This window comes from Helobdella robusta (assembly GCF_000326865.2).
Source record: "Helobdella robusta unplaced genomic scaffold HELROscaffold_38, whole genome shotgun sequence".
Classification (NCBI taxonomy): domain Eukaryota; kingdom Metazoa; phylum Annelida; class Clitellata; order Rhynchobdellida; family Glossiphoniidae; genus Helobdella; species Helobdella robusta.
Window position 1 is genome coordinate 782,890 of NW_008704829.1, and position 20,577 is coordinate 803,466.

The 20,577-nt window shown below is 32.6% G+C and overlaps 4 protein-coding genes across 4 annotated transcripts; all 4 read left to right on the top strand.

Moving 5' to 3' along the window:
* Positions 1–158: 158 nt before the first annotated feature.
* Positions 159–1,910, top strand: HELRODRAFT_192785 (hypothetical protein; the record flags this gene model as incomplete). Its single annotated transcript, XM_009023883.1, has 4 exons — positions 159–180; positions 203–446; positions 489–494; positions 825–1,910. A coding segment is annotated over exon 4 (1,029 nt), but the record flags the coding sequence as incomplete, so codon positions are not given.
* A 3,962-nt stretch (positions 1,911–5,872) lies between these two features.
* Positions 5,873–8,684, top strand: HELRODRAFT_176536 (hypothetical protein; the record flags this gene model as incomplete). The annotated part of the gene is made up of 2 exons (XM_009023884.1): positions 5,873–6,389; positions 8,146–8,684. The coding sequence occupies 2 exons, from the start codon at positions 5,873–5,875 to the stop codon at positions 8,682–8,684; spliced, it is 1,056 nt and encodes a 351-aa protein (XP_009022132.1).
* Positions 8,685–11,042: 2,358 nt separating this feature from the next.
* HELRODRAFT_83816 (hypothetical protein) lies at positions 11,043–11,396 on the top strand (the record flags this gene model as incomplete). The annotated part of the gene is made up of 1 exon (XM_009023779.1): positions 11,043–11,396. One exon carries the CDS (start codon positions 11,043–11,045, stop codon positions 11,394–11,396), a length of 354 nt encoding a protein of 117 aa, XP_009022027.1.
* An 8,218-nt stretch (positions 11,397–19,614) lies between these two features.
* HELRODRAFT_192788 (hypothetical protein) lies at positions 19,615–20,367 on the top strand. The gene has a single exon (XM_009023885.1). The coding sequence runs from the start codon at positions 19,648–19,650 to the stop codon at positions 20,080–20,082; it is 435 nt and encodes a 144-aa protein (XP_009022133.1). The 5' UTR covers positions 19,615–19,647; the 3' UTR covers positions 20,083–20,367.
* The last annotated feature ends 210 nt before the right edge of the window (positions 20,368–20,577 follow it).

Here is a 20,577-nt window from a genome sequence, read left to right on the forward strand (position 1 = left end):
CTACTACTACTGCTGCTGCTGCTGCTGCTGCTGCCAGAATTATTAATTTTTTAATTTAATATTTCCAATACTTTGTATATAAATACAGACAGAAAAAAATAAGTTATTGCCTATCCCAAGCTAATATTTTTCTAAACGCACTATCTTTTGTATTATAGTATCAATGTGATTAAAGTAATTTAACACACACGCACACACACACACACACACACACACACACAGACACACACACACACACACACACATTTTCTTAAACATATATCTGCATATCAATATATAAATGAATATATTCATATATCTGATATTATTTTTTTATATATAATAGACGAACAAAGGCATCTACATTAAAGAGATTAAAACAAATTTAAATTTTAAAATTCATTCAGTTTGTTCCATTTTAAATTAGCACCTGTTTCAGTGTTTCAATATTTCAAAAGGTTTTCAGGATATCATTTGATAAAAAATTTTGCGAGTTTGAAAGCAAAAAGCTGAAGGTGAGATCCTATTTTGATATAATTATTCCCTTGTAAATGTAATCTTGTTATAACTTTTATTTATAATTAAGAATTATTCATTATTATTTTTTTAAATAACAATTTAAGAAATTAATTTAAAATTTTTTGTACATTAGATGTGATATATTACCATTCGGTGGTTATATGAACTTCTATGCGTGATATAAATTTTACGAATTATGTTCGAAATGTTTCTGAGAGTATTCCAATTCATAAAATTTTTCAAATCATTGCTGCTAACATTTCATGTAATGTATGAACTTCTGTTAATTTTAATTAAGGTAAACTTCATGTCAAAGTTGTTTCTAGCTAATACTTTTGTTAACAGAACGTTCTCTACTTAAATTGATAGGGAGAGAACTCGACATGGAGGAAGACCAAGAAAGTTTTATTTTACGGTCCATCGAAACAGCTGCTGTCGCTACCACGAGCGCTTCTGCGTCCCCTACAAATACCATCGCAGTTGCAACTACCACTACTACTGAAACGGCTGCCACTTCTGTTGAAACAATCGCAGTTTCCGCCAGTAGTTCTGTGAAGCCACCAACAAGCTTCCCAATTGATGTCACTACCATAGCTGCCACGGCCCCGACGTCTACCGCAACTACTGAATTCATTAAGAACATGAAGAGAAGCAGTGGAAATGCGGAGGGCGATCGTAAGGAGACGAGCACATACTACAAAGAACTCTCCCCAGACGACCAGATCTCAACCAACCCTCAGAGGTTTACGAAATTTCAATCTCAGCAATTACTACCCAGAGATCAATCTGAATTAGGCGAGACATCACAAGGTAGAGGTCACCTTGATTTGAGTGAATCTTCCCTACTTAGTGGTCCATTACATTTAGGCAGGAATGCGCTGTGTAAAATACAGTTAGATCCGGGCAGAAGGATCTATCCGAGAAGCCATCATGATTTGAGTGGCAGGACGCAGCAGAGGAACCAGCCCGACATGGGTGAGTCGTCACAGCGAATGAGTCAATACAGTGAAAGATCGTTTGGTGCGTCACGGGATGTATCTGGGACAGCTAGCACGTCTGGATATGGAATGAGACCTGGCACGTCCGGCCACAGAATGGGAACTAGATCTCAAAATGATGTGCCCGGAAGTTCTTCCTCGGCTATACTAAGTGACAACGAATGCAGCCGGATGCTGGTAGATGAGGATGCCCTAGCGGCATCAGAAGAGATCAATCGATATTACAACATTCCTCAACTGCCAAATGAGCCAGAATCTGAAACGATGTTCAGACGTGAGAGGACTGAATGTTGTCGCTGCTCGTGCTCCTGTAGACGCTGCGTCAGACTGCTGAATAAGAAAGATATCGCTATTATTGTCCTCTCTGTCATTCTGACGATTTTCATCGTCATCCTACTTACGGTTGTATTTCGGGTCTGTCCTGTTTTTGTTTGGAATGATTGGAACAACTCACCGAAGACTAATACAACGTACCGAGAAAATTTTCTAAACTAATCAGAAAATTTGTTTCTTTCATTTTGCTGGAAAGTCCTGCAGTGAAAATAGATTTTGAAAAAATACAAAAATGTACATGAAAAAGCTCTCCGACTGTCAACCATTGATTGAACGCCTGTTTTATCATAAAATTCAACTGTTCGTGTTTTTGAAAGAAGTGTAGATTTTTCAACTTTTAGGTAGACACATTTATACGTACGTATATACATATCTTCTAAATTATTCGAATAGTTTTATTCACGGAAGACAACTATATGTATTTTTAATATATATATTTTATATTATTTATTAATATGCGTTTGTAGTATTTTGTTAGTGTAAGTGTGTTTTATATGAATATGAGTCCTTTAATGCTTTTTACTCATATTTCATTAAGACATGCATTTTATGTAAAATGCCTTTGGATAGAATAACCATATTTAAAAAAAATAACTACAGTGGCTGTTGTTGTCTCGTAATTTATAATCAAGGTGGTCACGGTGGTTTATAATTTAAAGTAAATCGTTTCAACGCTCTTCCGAAAATAATAAGTGATGAGTTAATTAGTCTTAACCAACGTATAAGTCCCAATCTAAGCTTAAAAATAAGGTAACTAGCCTAATAGGTAAGGTGTGGCGAGTGTTCGATCTTAAATGAAAACACATTAGAAATATAGACGGCAGTATGGATGGATTGATTAATTGAAACATGAATATCAAAGACAGATAAATATTCAACTGTTTGATTGTTAATATGTTAAACAAAGACGAATTTCATAATATTTTAAAGGACCATTTTTACTCCTCTTTTTTTACTAAGACAGGATTTGAATGTTACTTGTAAGGTTTGGGCTATATGTGTGCGTGATTGTATGTGTGTGTGTCTGTGTGTGTATGTGGGTGTGTATGTGTGTGTTTATTTTATCTATAAAATTATACATGTATATTATATGATATATAACTTTTATATACAAATTTTTGCCAGCTAAGGTTTGTTGTTATTTCTAACTGGTCGAAATATTTTGTCACGAAATTTGTTTTCAAGTTAATTTCAAAAATCGCGTGAAACAAATTTCTTAAATTATTTATTAAAAAATTAAAAGAATAATTTTATTAAGGGTTTAATTTAGAGTTTCTAGCTTTTAAAAGTCACCACGTTGTTTTACTAAACCTGATTTCCTGACGTACGGTTTTTAAATCGTGAAAGGTATATTTTTTGGTTTCTTTCGTAAAATAAATTTGAAAATAAAATAATTTGTTGAGTAACTAATTTTTATTTTTTATACAAATGTAAATTTTAGAATAATGGTTAATTACTAAAACAATGAATTTGTTTTGATATAAATGAATAAATTTAAAAATGTATGTTAATATTTGAAAGATGGAATTTTTAATCGTTCCATTGGTCCTTGAAGTAAACATTTATTTGAATATAAAATCTCAATATCTCATTACAGGCTGTCTACATTATCATTCGAACGAAAAATGCTCTACGAAGAGAATGGTGCCCTGCATGGAAGCGGCGACGATGACGAGCCACTCATAAATATTTCAGAAGAGACTGAAGCCACTTCTACTACTACAACCACCACCACCAATTCTACGACTTTTTTCTCCAATCCTAACAACAGAACATCTCCTCTTCCTTCTGCTGGTCTTGAATATGAAATCCCTGCAACTTTTCCTAAAAATCCCATTAGTGGGACTCACTTAACTCTTCACGTGCAATCCGACGAACATGGAACTGCTAGAACCTATTTCAAAAGTCCCAACTACTCCATCCATGAAACTGCCGCAACTTATTTTGTGAATCGCAATGACGGAACTGCTGCAAACTCTTTTGCCAACCCTGCTCACAAAATTCCATCTCATCCCGACAACATTATTGAAGATGCCAAGGGCCGATTTGAGACAACGGGGGGTCTGATCCGTGGAAAAAAACAGCAGAGCAAAAAAGTTTAAGAAATTTTATATGCGTTCCTTTGAAAGATAAAAGAGGTAGAGTGTATAAAGACTATTCAGTGTAGTAACTGTTTAACGGCTGCTTTCGTTAAGTTTTTTAGCAAAGGTCGAAACATAATTGGACTTTGTATTTTGATTGATGTGTTTTACTTGGTATTTGTTTGGAAAATGGTTCAAATTTAGCTACTTTAAACCTTGATCATGTGTTGTGATAATCACGGAAAACTGTTTTTATGCAAGATGGAATTTATTAATTAACCGTATTTAACGCTGTACTCTTTTTTAATTCATGAAATTTTAATCAAAGTTTTGTTGGATTAGCATTGACTTGTATGATGGGTGGTCGGTTTTTTAGTGTTGATGATCTTAGAGAGCTTTTCGGCAAATAAGAATAAGAAAAAATTTCCAATCTTTAAACATTATTTGTGAGCGATTTTCTGAAACCAAAATGAACTTTTTTTTATTTCCATTATAACGGTTTCGATTTTAAAACCAAAACTTTTCCAGAGTCTTGAAAATTTCATTCATATCATTAATTCATTAATTTTATTTCGCTAATTTTTTGTTAAAAACGAATATTGTGTCAAAAAAAACCTATGTCAAACGTGTTTTCGTTACTTCAAACAAAAAAAATCTTACTGGTAAAAATTCTTATAGAAGTAAGAATGTGAATATTTGAAACAATAAGATCAGTAGCAGTACCAGGAATTGTAATAGTAGAAACAAAAGCAAGCGATGGTGCAATGGTGAAGATGCTTGGCGACGGTCTTCTGGTTACTGGGTTTGAACACAAAAAGATTTCAGAAGTACAATTACAGTACAGTTTAGAATTGAATTGCACTTGACTGACAGCCTACCGGTTATATTAATTTCTATAATTATACAAAAAATTGTTATATTAACTCTAAATATTATTTAAAAAGATCTGCTATTAATTTTATTACTCCTATTACTACTACTAATACCACTACAACTACGACTACTACTGCTACTGCTACTACTATTACTATTACAACTATTACTACTACTACTACTTTTTCTCCTATTACTACTACTAATATAATACTACTAATACTACTTACTTCAACTAACACAAATTATTGTTTTGTATGCCATTTATACAATTTGTCATACAATTCTTGTGTAGGTTGTATCTTTGGTAAAGGCTGAAGGAGAAGTGATTTTGTTTTGCAGTTTTTGAATTTTGTGCTGGTTTTTTAACTCAACGTGACAAAATTTAGTGAAAAAACTTTTTATATTTTTCAAAAAATATTTTACTTAATAAATAAATACGTTTTTAATTCAAATAATTTAACTTTTTAACAATTTTAGTATATCTTTATTGCACTAAAAGGTATTTTTCAAGAATAATTTTCCTAAAAGTCGGTTTTTTTTTATTTGTAGCTAATTTATTCAACCATTTGTCATTTTATTTATTTATTATACAAAATATTTTATATTTTTGTGTCGTCTTTTCAAAACTCATATCTCTTTTAATTTATTTTCAAATATAATTTTCACAAATTAGGTACTCTAATACAAGGTGTGGGCCAACTTTTTGCTGCGAGGGCCGCATTGAGAACTATTTTACCTCTGGAGGGCCGCAAATGTACTTAAATAGCAAATTTAATCGACTCGGGAGAGAATTTTTTTTTTAAATTTGTGGTTCCTTTTTTTGGTCATACTGTCTGGCTGACGACCCTTTCTTTTGCGAACAAGGCCTCGCGGACCGCTGCTTTTTTTTCAGTTTGCCCACCCCTGCTCTAATGATTTTTAATTTTAAAATTTCGAATTTTTCACACTTTAGAATTGTAAAATTATAAAGTTTTTCTCATATTTATTTGAAAAAAACATTCGAATAAACAATTTTAAATAATTATTTTTGACAATTAACAAAAAGAATATTCCCCGTATCAGCATTTTGGTCACACAATCCTACAAATGGCCTCTCGAAACTCAAGCTCCCACTCTAAAAAAAATGACAACAAAGCAAATGTTCCAGCTTCTGCTACACCCGCTTTTGCAGCTACTACAGCTACTACTACCGCTACTACAGCTGCTACTTCTTTTTCTAATCCTTGTCACAAAGAAAAAGATAAAAAGAAATGCCCAACGGAAAAGACTTTGTTGCTAAAAAATGGAGACCAACAAGAAACCGGTAAAAATGTTTGTAAAAAATCAAATGAAGAAGCCGTTGCTAACCCATTATCCAGAATACCAAACACATCGTCAGCTGCTCCACCGAACGAGGATAAATTCCGTAACGACATTCCCGATTCTACTGAAGTTTCGCCAGATGAGAGTCTAGAAACTGATCTTGAGGAAGAAGAAAATAAATCACAATTAAGTTTATCCATAAAATTGGAAACGATGCATTACAGACTCGCTTTTGGGTTTGCAACTATGGCAATAGGGCTGGCTGTTGCTAGCGGGCTGTACGCTGTATACAGGGTTCTCAGTAGGCCGTGAATATTTTGAATTTTTCATTTGGGTGGTTTTTAATCGATTCTTAATTCTCTCTTAACATTTAACTTATTTTTTAGTTTATTAAGATAACCATGTCATTTTTGTAATCGTTTAGGTTTTTTTAGATTCTTTTTTCGATTATTTATTGATTTTAATTTGAAAATGAACGATAACCTAACAGAAAAATTAATCAGCCTGCTGTTAATGCATCTTAGTGAAGCTTTATACTTGCATTACAGTTTTTTGTATGTATTTCTTGGATTTACGTATTAACTACTTGTATTTTTTATTAACAAACTAATAATCTTTTTCAAAATAAAACATCGCTTTTAACAAAAAATTGATTTTTATTGAGTGTCACAGATATGTTTATTGAAATGGATTTCTACTATTTCAATTTCTGCTAACCGAGTAATAGGACCGTAAAAAATTATTCAGAATATAACCGATAGTTAATTAGCTTAATTTTTATGATCAAATCCTCTTTTTCTTATTGTGAGAATTGCAGAGCAACGCAAAATCTACTTTTTTGTTTGAAAGCTTGATTTAGGTAACGGTAAAAACAGAGTTGCAAGCAAGACGGACCATTGTGGGGCGCATCAAGGCTGATGTGCCCCACAATGTCAAATTTTCGCTAGAGTTAAAACACAAATGAACAAAATCTCTAGAGTATGAATTTTGTAAAAATTTTGACATACAAATTGAGTTTATAGTAAATAATAGCAAATTTCTGGCTACATCATTGAGTTTATCATTGAGTAATAATACTTTGTAGTAATGAATGGCAGTAGAGTTTAGTACTAATTATGGCGGTTTTTATTTGCTTATTTCACGTTAAAACGAAAAAAAAATACTACAGATCATACAACATTGAGTGTGATACATATATATATGCACAGTTTTTAACCAAAAAATTCGCTCATTCATTACCATTGGAAATTTTTTTAAATTTCTAAAATGTACATTGTACACAAATACACAATGTACACAAACAACACACACCAGCATATACATATACAAACATACCTTAATTATACAGACAATTATAAACACACACACATACACATACACAGACCAAAAATTTACTCACATATACAAAGTGCCAAAAAATAGAAAAAAAACGAACCGCCGATTTTATGAACACATAGCTGGTTTATAATCAATCTCGAATTTTGAACTGACTTATTTGGTTTTAAAATTTATTTAAAAGTATATTTAAACTATTTTTATGAAAACAAACTTTTAAAAAAATTTTTAAACTTTAAATTAAAAAAAATTTAATTGAAGAAACTTTTGAATTACAACTTTTACTGTTATTAATACTCGCTGCCTTAATTTGCTTTGCTCATTCCATTCGGCATAATCCTAGGTTATTTTTAGATTACGGTTCTTTACAAATGTTTAACGATAAAAATTCTCATTAAATATAATCAAATATAATATTAAATAAAACAATAATGTGTATTTTTTCAAGGCAAATATTTTTTAAAAGATGGAGAATTTTCATTAAATTCATTTGAAATAAGGATGTTGTCATTAGCTCCGGGCTTATGATATATTTATGGTAATAATAATTCCTGAAACCACCATTATGCCTGATATAAGAAAATTGAAATATTTGAACTAAAAAATTAATGATTATTTTATTGTAAAGAAAATAAAAATTAATAGAAGTCAGATTAATAACTGTAGAAACATTTAACAAAAATAAAATTCTCACCAGCTAATTCGTTGATATGAAAAAACAGCACCAGGTCTCATCGCGGAAGAATCGCAAGTTGTGAAGATGAGGCACCGTGACGAATACATCCCCCTGAAGCAGTTGAAGCTACTCGCCGGCGACGACCACAAAAACAAACCGGACGACAAAAAAGATGACGACAGCGCGTCCGTTCAGCCTTCTACAAAGCAGCAAATTTTTCCTCAAAGAGCCAGCGGAAGCTTGCGCGGATCGGCCAAGGAAAATTTTTCAGGATCGGGAAATATTCCTGGAGAGTCTATAGAACTAGCTGAACTTAATCCTGCAGCTTTAGTAATCCCGGCAGCCCAGTTAGAACCAGCGGTACAATTAGATCCGGCGGTTCAGTTTGATCCGGCCGTACAAATGGGAGCGTATAATTATGGAAATGAGGCTAGGTTAAGGAGTAGGAGCAGAGCTAATGCGGATCTTTATTGCTCGTATATGGAAAATAAAACATTCGCGAGCTTATTATTATTTTTACTTCTACTCATTGTTATCGCTTTGATTGCACGTCCAGTAACAAGATGGATTAGTGAACTTGCATAGGAACCCGTCTAAGAACCCACACTGATCTTTTAACGTTCCAGAACATATAGCAATAATAAAAAAGTTAACGAAGAATTCAAAAGACAGGAGTAATCAACAAGCAGAAAACATTTTTTCTTATTTTGGAACAAGCAATTTTGTTTTTTATTGCTTTTTATAGTAATCCAAACAATTCTTTTTATATAAATTGATTTTACTTCTCAAAAGTTATTTATCTACAAGCCATATGCCTCTAAGTCGGGTTTATCTTTAAATCTTATTGAATGTATACTGTGTTGTCCGAAAATATTGGATCGGCATAATATACAATTTTTTCCATGTTTATGTGTACCTACCTGTTTTTTAAATCGGCATTGGCAACAATGGTTTAACTGCATTACATTGTGTGTCAAAAACATGTATCATTGTCGAGTTTTCATTTCATCAATCATCATAGAAAATATGTGTAGTAGTTTTCGAGACAATATCGATACATTTGATATAGCGTTATGGTAGTATTCGTCGTCTTAATTTCACCACTTGCCAATCCTACTTATATGTATGTTCATAGGGGTTAGTATAAACCATATATAACATATACAGAATATGTATGTGTGTGCTTGTATGTGTTTGTGTATGTATGTATATGTGTGTGTGTGTGCGCGTGCGTGTGTGCGTGTGTGTGTGTGTGGTGTGAATCATAATTTTATATGTGTATCTAATTATAGGTTAATTTTATATCTATTACAGTTAAGCGGGCACACTTAGCCTAAACTAATATATTCTCGGCTTTTGAACTGTCCAAGCTTTTATAAAATTATTTAAAAATATATTCACGTGTTAATAACTATTTAGTAACGTATTAATTTTAAATAAATTTATTTTGTCTTCTTTTAACCTAAAAAATTTTTAAATTCACGTAGTGACAGTTCTTTACATATTTTCACTGGAAATTATTTCAAAGGAAATTTACATAACGGTTTGAGCTTATTTTTCTTTTAATTTCAAATTTATTAACAATTATTTTGTAAAAATTTTTTAAATGTAATAAATTCAAATGCTTGACAGAAATATCGCTAGATTATATTTTTCCTGTATACTATTTGTCATGTTTTATTCACTTATTTTGTTTTATGAATTTTTTATTATAGTTATGTAACAAAGTATAAACATATTAGTAACGTTCTAAACCAGTTTTGTTGTGAAATGATGCTACATTTATTCAGATATTTGAAAAAATAAATTTGATAATAAACTACAGTTTTGACGACATTCCAACAGTCAAACAGAGTGAAAAAAAAGCTACAACTACCACTACAACTACAGCTACAACTACAGCTACAACTACCACAACAACTATCGCTACAGACACAATAATGGCAGCTGGTTATAAGGTTCCTACCCTTTCTTCAACTGATAATGATGAATGTAGCAGCAGCAGTGAAGAAGAGAACCACAGCAGCAGCAGGCCACTCTCGGCTGATGACGAGAGAGAGGACGAAGGAAGTGATGAAAATTTCCAAGACGCAAAGAGTGCATCCGATAGTAACGATTCCGAAGTTGGCGAAGGTTTGCCTAGAGGAGCCGGTCAAGCGCCAACAGATTTAGAAAAGCTACAAAAAACAAAATCACAAAAAGAATCAGCAATGTCAAAAGAAAAAGTCGATCATAGCCAATGTAAATGTCTGAACCAAGGTAGAAGAAATTCGGAACCAAAAAAAATGCTACAAAAAGAAGATGAATCTGTTGTACCAAGAAGCCTATCAGTACCAAGAGATTTACCAGTAGCAGCGAGAGAACCAGCAGAAGAAGCAAAAAAACCAGCAGTAGCAGCAGGAGAAGCAGCAGTAGCTGCAAGGGAACCAGCAGTAGCAGCAAGAGAACCAGCAGTAGCAGCAAGAGAACCAGCAGTTGCAGCAAGAAAACCAGCAGTAGCAGCAAGAGAACCAGCAGTAGCAGCAAGAGAACCAAGAGTAGCAGCAAGAGAAGCAGCAGTAGCAGCAAAAGAAGCAGCAGTAGCAGCAAGAGAACTAGCAGTAGCAGCAAGAGAACGAGAACGACGACTACCACCATTAGAAGTTATCCTTAAATTAGAACCAGAAAGAGAAGCAGAAAGAGAAGCAGAGCAACATGCAGGACTGGAACAAGAAGTGGCACGTGGCGATGAATACAATGCAATGTTACCTCCAGCGGATTTTAGGGAACCTAATTACGAAGCAATTTTATGGAGACATAATGTAGATCCTAACAATTATTTGCTGACTTTTAAACCCAGACCCCGAGAACGTCTTTATGGAGTTCAAAGTCGTAACATCCGCAGGCCTCTCCGTAATAATCAAAATGTTCACCCACAAAATGTTCAACCTTTAAGCCCACGAAATGCTCAACCTCGAAACCAACAAAATATTCAACCTCAGAACCAACAAGTTATTCAACCTCAGAACCACCAAGATATTCAACCTCAGAACCAACAAGTTATTCAACCTCAGAACCACCAACAAGTTATTCAACCTCAGAACCAACAAATTATTCAACCTCAGAACCAACAAGATATTCAACCTCAAAACCAACAAGTTATTCAACCTCAGAACCAACAAATTATTCAATCTCGAAACCCACAAGATATTCAACCTCAGAACCAACAAATTATTCAACCTCAGAACCAACAAGATATTCAACCTCGAGACCAACAAGTTATTCAACCTCAGAACCAACATGATATTCAACCTTTAGTCCCCCAAAATAATCAACCTTTAGACCGCCAAGTTACGGATACTCTTGATCGCCAAACTAGCCAATCTCGTGACTCTTCCCATAGAAACGCATTATTGAATCCAGTTGTTGGTGGAGCTATAGTATGCGCCGGGTTTTTTGCAATTGGCTTTATCGTTGGCCAACGCTCCTTTAACTAGAGCAATTTAAATACCTCTTTTATCAATGTTTGGCCATTTATCAAAATTGATTAGGTCGTTTTTAAAAAGCACTTCGTTAAAATTGACGTGGTAATATTTTCTATGCAATTATCAAACGCCTATGTTATTGAGATTAACCTAAGTAGAGAGCTCATACATCTTGCTGATGTGTAGCTTCTTAAATGCTGCATACGTGTGAGAGCACACAATTTTTTTTAACGTGTGTCCTATGTAGTATGCTTACTTTAATAACTCTAGAATGGTTTTACAGAAAATTTTATTCATTATTTGGCTTTTATCGGACACTTTTGAAGCATTATTTACCCTGAACATTATACGGTTTTTAACATTATAGTAATAAATTTTATAACAAAATTGTGTTTCAATAACAAGTTTTGTAGCGATAGAACTAACAAACAAACATTTAAACAAACAAGATAAAAGAAGTTTTTGAGTTTGGGGAAAATTAAACTGAAATGAGAGAAGAATCTTTTTATGAAGAAGCGAAGGTTTGGTAAAAGTAATTGAGACAGTGATTAAAACCACAGGAAAGTGCCATTTCTTTAATTTTAAATAAAATAAACGAGTTGAAAAATTTGCTACGCTACTATTAATATCTAATTTACTTAAATTAAAATCCTCAATGATATTAGCTGCTAAATCTGATTACGAGAAATGTGGATATCGTCTATTAGGACGGAGACGAATGAACAAACGATTTGTCACGTTGTTTTTAATCAATTAATTATTCAATTAGTTAATTAATTAAAGAATCAATTAACCAATTAACGAGTATAATAGTTGGAGTTGTTAATTTTATAGATAACGAATTATTTAATAAATTTGATTTTCAACTTTAATTTTTTTCTTTTAAATGTTTATAAAAAATATTTGTCAAATAGCAGAAGATAATAATTTAAAATTTGTAAAAATAAAATCTTTCGCCTATCCCAACCACGAGAATTTAAGATTTGTTAAACTATTCCACAATAAAGAAGTTTATGTGTGTGTGTGCCTATGTGTGTGTGTGCCTATGTGTGTATGTAAGTGTGTGTGTGTATGTGTGTGTGTTATAAAAATTTATATTTGTATTACAGTAACGTGGCATACATAGATAACATAATATTATTTTGCTTCTGAATTATCCAAGCTTATCTAAAATTAGTTTGAAATAAATTTCCTAGTTACGTATTGACTTTAAATAAATTTATTTTGATTAGTTTGTAACGTAAATACCTTTAAAACTCGTGTATCGATAAAGTCTTTAAGTATTTCTATTGGAAATTATTTTAAAGTAAAGTTTGCCTAAAAGGGTTTGAGTTTTTTCCCCTTAAATTTTATTATAAATTAAATTTTAAAATATTTTTCCCAATTCAAATTCTAACAGAACTGTCGCTATATTGTCATTACTATATACTATTTTTTGTGTTTCATTCACTAATATCTTTTTATGAAGTGTTAGAAAAGTGTTAGTTATGTAACAAAATATAAATAAGGTATATATGTAATGTTTAAAAAAAGTTTTTCTGCATGATGTTTATTTTAGATGCAACATTTAAACACTTGTTTAAATATTAAAAAAAAATTGATATTAATCCACTGTTTTAATGACAGTCTAACAGTCAACAAGAGTGAAAAAAGTAAACCCTCTTTTGCTACAACTACAGCTACAACTACAGCTACAACTACAGCTACAACTACAGCTACAACTACAGCTACAACTACAGCTACAATTACAGCTACAACTACAGCTTTAACAACCGCTACAACAATCACCACAACTACAGACACAATAATGGGAGCTAGCTATAAGACTACTGCACATTCTTCGACTGCTAATGATGAATGTAGCAGTGAAGAAGACAACCAGAGCAGCAGCAGGCCACTCTCGGATGATGACGAAGAGGATGACGAAGGAAGTGATGAACATTTCCAAGACGCAAAGAGTTCACAAGATAGTAACGAATCCGAAGTTGGCGAAGGTTCGCCTAGAGCAGCCGGTCAGGCGCCAAAAGAATTAGAAAAACCACAAAAAACAAAATTACGAAAAACGCCAGCAATGTCAAAAAATGAACTCATTTATAAAGAGGTGCAAGAAGAAAGAGATCTGAAACTATGTAGAAAGGATTCCGAATCAAGAGATGTACTACAACAACATGAAGAATCTGTTGTACCAAGAAGCGATTTAGCACCAAGTGATTTAATATTATTTCTTTCATTAAGAGAACCAGCAGAAGCAGCAAGAAAAGCGGCAGGTGCAGCAAAAGAACAAGGAGTAGTAGCAAAAAAACCAACGGTAGCAGCTAAAGAACCAAAAGTAGCAACAGAAGAACCTGCATTGGCAGCAAGGGAACCAGCAGTAGCAGCAAGAGAACCAATCACGGTAGTAAGAAAACCAAAAGTAGCAGCAAGAGAAGCAGCGGTAACCACAAGAGAACCAAAAGTAGCAGCAAGAGAACCAGCACTAGCACCAAATGAACCAAAAGTAGTAGCAAGAGAACCAGCAGTAGCAGCAAGAAAACCAGCACCGCCAAATGAAATCAGGGATTCAGATTACGATATTGTTTCATTGAGACACTATTTAGGTAAAAACAATTATATGATACCTCTCATTCATAACACCCGCAGACCTTGCTGTAATAATCAAATCGTCTGCTCCCAAAGTATTCAACCTATAACTCCGCAAAATATTCAGTCTTCTGACTCTTCCTACAAAAGCCCATTATTTTATCCATTGCTTGCTGGAACTATCACAGTATGTCTTAGCGCCGGATTTTTTACATACGGTTTCTTTGTTGGTCAGCGTTCTTTTAACTTTAGCAATTCACCTATCCTATCTTCTATTTGAATGCTTGTCCATGGTGAAAAATATTTAAGAAAAGTATTTCATTAAAATTGGTGAGGTAATTTTTAAAAAGTACATTGTCGAAATTGATGTGGTCATTCTTTCTATGCTACCATAAATAAAAACCCTATTTTTATTATTGGGATAGAGACCTAAATATAGAGAGCTCGTGCATCTTGTTGATGCAGTATGTAGCTTCTTAAATCTTGCATACGTGTGAGACCACACAATTTTATTTAACATGTGTCCTATGTTGTATGCTTACTTCCATAATTCTAGAATGGTTTTGCAGTAAATGTCATAATGTTTGGATTTTATTAAACATTTTTACGGCATTATTTATGCTGTGTATTTTTCGGTTTTTAAAATCATGAAAATAAATTTTATAACAAAATTGTGTTTGAATTAAAATCCTTCTTAAGTATTATGACTATCTTTTTAAACTAACAAAATATAAAGAGTTTTTATAGTTTGAGTCAAAAATTAAACTGAAATTAAATAACAAAAAATTTTATCGAGAACGGAGTAATTAAAAAAGTGATTAAAACAACAATAAAACGCTATTCGTAACGGTTAATTATAATTGGTGCTGGATTGCAAAGATAATAATTAATAATTAGTATTATTCAGCTTGATGAACTAGACTAGTATAGGTTATTTTTTAGCATCCCATCGACTAGAGATCATCTTATTTAAATGAATAAATTAACTTTGAAATTTGGGGTAAGAGTTGTAGTGGTAAACATGTCAGTGGTAGTATTTTAATAAATTAAAATTAGTTAAAGAATGAAGGTATTTCTTCTCAGACGTTAGATACAACATTAAAAAAATTCTTTGCGTTAAAACCAGCAATGTTTGACAGAATTTGAATATAAAATTAAAGTCTCGATATTTAAATTACGAAACTTTTGTGGAATAAGAAATTGTCATCCACTTAATTTTTAAAGAACACAAGCCCGCACAAAAAACTTCTTACTGGGACACTGCCTTCAAGGGTATATATTAATTTCTTGAAGTTAAAATTAAAAAACTCACAAAACTGTAAGACATCCTAGATTGTGTTGTTGTTGTTGAGTTATATTCAAGAATTACTTGAGCCGATTAAAAGTTTTGAACTCTGAAAATAACAACTCTGCAACTATCCCAACGCAAATACGTTCTTAGCATGTGACAAAATTATACAAAGTTATGTATGGTATTGTTTTTCGTTTTATAATACAAATACATAATCACTTTTTTTATACAATCAAATGTACAGATGTATAATTGTATTGCATTTGTGTATTTTACATAAACGAAACGGTAGTTGAGTTAAACTTACATTTTTTGACAGACATTTTGTAATTTTTAACTTTTAAATGAAAAATTTTGAAGTTTTGTGGTCAATTTTTTAAGTGTTTTCAACTGCATTGGTTAAGTATTTTGGGGTTTATTTTAAAATACTTCATCGTTTAAAGGTGATTGTGTCAAAATTTTATTATTTTTGGAGAAATTTAATAAAATTTAATGATTCAATTCTGATAATTTATAAAAAATTAATGAAATGTAAATAGGTGTAATGATTTTTTTCAAAAATTCATATGAATTGTAATGATTTTTATTGATTTTTCAAAGAATTTCGTTGAATAATGATCATAAAATTGAATGTAATGTCTGTGAAATTGTTATTTTCTAAGTTTTTTCTAATAGATTTTCATGTTATTATCGTGAATTTAGAAAAAAAACATTTTCTTCTTATTATAGTGAAATGGTTAGACAAATTTGAAATAGTACAATGATTTTTAAAAAATTAATAAAAATATTTGTGAAATTTTTTGAAAATTTGGTAAAAAGCTTGCTTTATTCAACAAATGTTTTGGCATCCAAGACATTTATTCTTTAATAAACTCTGATAGAATTTAAAATTTTTATTTTTTTCGCATACATTAACAGAATTATATCTCACAGAAAAACCTTCACAACAACCACATCAACTACAGCAACCGCAACAGTCGCTACTACATACACTTCATACACTCGCAAAAAACAATCCAGTTCAGAAAAGGACAGACGCAAAAAAACAAATGCCATTCCGAAAAAAAAAATCGCAAAAACCTAAAAGATGCAGTATTGAAGCGAGCGATGATGAGGAAGACATAGAAATGTATTTATTAAATAACCAGGCCCCACAGGAGCAGGAAGAACAGGAGCTACTGGAGCAGCCACAGCAGCAGCCACAGCAGCAGCAGTACCATTCTTCTTCATCTTCCTTTGGCTCTACTTTCGAAGTAGAAGTTGATGTACACCGTCCTCCCGATGACAAAAAAAGTGACGCCGACGATGATGGTAATGAAAACAAACCTAAACAAGATGATAATGACGATGATAATATTAAGGATGGAGGTGATAAAAAGGAAGAAAATAAAGGTGACGATGATGAAATTGATGGCAAGAATGAACCCACTGGTGCCGCTGCTGCTGCTGCTTCTCCAAAAGGAGGAAGAAACTTTAACGACGACGGTGATTACGACAGCGACAAAGAAAAAGTCAATAGACTCGATGCTTCCGATGCCTCTAACGATACTGTTCAGAAGAATGAAGATGTAAGACCGGAAAGAGATAGAAACGTAATTAATAATGAAGATGAAATTATTCGTGAAGAATTGCTGCCAGAGCCGGCGGTACAAGCAGTCGAAGCGAGGGCTTCATTGTGGTCGCGTGTTACTGCAACTTTCTTCAATAATAGGATTACAGGGAAATGTTTTACAAAAATAAATTGGCTACGAACTAACAATCCTAATTTATTTGCGTTTGCCTGTGTTTTTTACGCCACTGCTTTTATCGGGATGGTTTCTTTTCTTAGTTATGCTGCTTATGAGAATTATGGTTCTAATTTACTGAGTAGGGAGCCACCAACTAGTAACGAGACGACAAATCTTAACAATAACGATACTGCAGACGACGACGATTCAAAAGGCCTTAACCCTGGTTAACAGTTGCCGATGTATATCTTGATACTTCTACTATCTTGATACTTCTACTATCTTGATACTTCTACTATCTTGATAGTTTTACTATTTTGTGACTTTTACTATTTTGTGACTTTATATTTTATCACCTATTTTTATTAAATCAATTAATCATTGTTTTAATTTAACTTTTTTTACCAGAACCTGGTTTTTTTCTCTGGACTTTACTAACTTATTTACAGCTTTACAAGCAATTTCATTGACATTTTGCATATTAAATATTGTTGTTAACTTTTACAACTAGGTAGTAGTAGTAATAGCAGTACTACTATTAGTACTACTTTTACAACTAGGTAGTAGTAGTAATAGCAGTACTACTATTAGTGTAGTGTAGTATTATGTAAGCAGTAGTCGTAGTAGTAGTAGTGGTGGTGGTAGTAGTAGTAGTAGTAGTAAAATAGTAGTAGTAGTAGCAGTAGCAGCAGTAGTAGTAGCAGCAGTAGTAGTAGTACTAGTAGTAGTAGTAGTAGTAGTAGTGATAGTAGTAGTAGTGATAGTAGTAGTAGTGGTGGTGGTGATGGTGGTAGCAGCAGTAGTATTAGTGGCGGTAGTGACTGTAGTGTTATAGTAGTGGCCAGGAGTGTAGTATTATAGGTGTGGATTTTCTCAATGATAACATTCTGGCAACAATTTTAAGTTAAGAAATGTTATTGCAAGCATTTCTTAAATCTGGTTGCATTTTAAAGGTTCCCACCGAACTTATGTTATCGAGATTGTCTGGCTTGTCTAGTTGTTTAAATAAAGCTTTAGACTGTTTAATGTTTTTTGTCTTATATTTATAAAATCTGTTAAAGAATGGTCAAGTTGGTTAAGTATTTGGTGATTTTAGAGCTTTTTTTTCATTGAACTAGTAGGCGGGAGCCTGGTTCAAATGCAGAGCTTATCTCATCTATCGCGATTCCGGTACTAAATTCAAAATAGTTAACAAATTGTGAGATGAAGAATTGTTGAAATTAATAAAAAAAAATAATTTGAAAACCAAAAATAAAAATAACTACTTTATGATTTTTTTTATGAGCCACCACCATGTTTTCTCACATAACTTATTGAGGTATTAATCTACAATCTCAAAGACAGACACACAGACAAACACACACGCCACACATAGACGACACACACACACAGAGATAGACAAACACACACACATTTTTTGTTATCTTACGATTGTTATCAATTTGAAGTTTTTTGGATTTGAAGCCAAACTATTTTAATACATTTTGATCATTGTCAGTCTTTAGAAGTTAGTAGTTGGTAGTTCAAGTTAACGTCACATTATTACAGTCTATAATTGCAGATAGCTTATATAGCTTTGCCTTTGGTTTTTCTTAAAGCTTATGGCAAAATTTTCAGCCAAAAATTTCAACTTTTCAGACATCCATCCTTTATGTTTAATGGCAGCCAGTAGTTAAGAACAAAATCACTGTTTCAAACATAATAAAAAATGAACATGTACACACATCACACACACCACACACACACACAACACACACACACACAAACAAACACCTACAGGTGTACAATGTGTTTAGTTTGGTTTTATACGTTATATAAATTTGTGTGTGCATGTGGGAATATATATTTAATTATTAACTACACAGTCTAAATAACATTTCGTTCAACTTTCCTTTCAATTTCGTGCTAATTTTAATATTTTTACCCTAAAAATTAATCTAGTTTTAATAAAAACTTTCTTTTTATTAAGAAAAAAATAATTTTTCTTAGAAAACACTTTAAAGTTTTTGTCAAATCATTTGTGAGTTTAGTAGAAACTGTTTCTGACTTTGCTACGTTGCTAAAAAAAGGTGATTTTTTACTTTTTAGATCGATATAAATTGGGTTATCTTTGAAATTAATTTCGTAAGAGTCATCCATTCCAATAAAATCAGGATTATATTGTCTGAATTTTTTAATGATGTAGTGATAAATTGGGTGGTGTAATGTTTATAACTCCCGGCCCTGCTGGTGCAAAACGGGATTCGGAAGCAAAGATATCCCCGCATATCACATGCAATGTGTGTGTGGCGCGTTATTTAACGTTATGTATCTGTCGTTTGCTGATATCTTGAAAAAAAAACAATTAAGAAATCAATATAAATTAAATATATTAATTTTTCTGACGGTTTAGACTGAATTTTATAACAACGATAAAATTCTCAAAAATAGCATTCAATCAATTCATATAACAGAAAGAACTTCAGTTACCACACAGCACCGAACCGATGGCTGAGAACAAATACTGGGCCCTCTACCTCGAGCCATCCAAAGATAATTTCCTGGCAGATTGGAGAAATATTATTGTATCGCCATTGCTATTAGGTCTCAAACCAGTCGCTATAGAGAAATTGAAACTAGACAGTATGCCAGGTAGGTTGAGGCAGATACTGGAAGAGGAAACTGATATCGTAGCTGTACAAGAAATACTTGCAGCTGATCGTGAAAGTGAAGAGGAGAGAAGAAAGAACCTCAGCAAGGAGGAAGAAGCCCGACGACGACGACGACAAATTCTTACGGAAAGGGAACAGGGATGTTGTGACCTTTCTGGTGTTTTTGGTTTTTGTTGGGTGTGTTCTTCACGGTATGCTCTATCCATGATAATTGCAGCTGGGATCGGGGCATATTGCATCAAAAATCGTGAACATTTGAAGTTCTTTTAGCATATTACAATATCTGTCTACAGAAGACTTTTTTCAATTTTTTTTTCAAAAGTTTCTTCGCAATGATTTATAAATTATTTATTTTTGGTAACCAGTTGTGACGTAGATGTTGTCTATGCATTTTAAACTATAAGACTTGGTTTTATTCCATTTCGGTTGCATAGTTTCTTTTTTTCCTGGCTTAGTTGTTCTGTGGTATTTCAACATATCATTGTAAACAACAGGCTTTTAATGTCATTTTAATGTCATTTCATCGCATTACCTTGCATACATAAACGTAAACTACATGTTTTTAATGTCATTGAACGTTCTTTAATGTAATTACACGTGTATTACATTCATACGCATGCTATATTCATACGAGGTATTGATTTTAAATGAAATTTTTACAGGTTATTGTATGAAAGTAGTCAGATATTGTTCTTATCCAGATGTAGGAAGAGTTTTTCATCAATTATAAATAACTTTTTGACTATTTCTAGGAGCAAATTCAAG

What these genes read in the sequence shown, in the direction of transcription:
- HELRODRAFT_192788 (XM_009023885.1), top strand. Translation starts at nt 19,648, where the DNA reads ATGGCTGAGAACAAATACTGGGCCCTCTACCTCGAGCCATCCAAAGAT.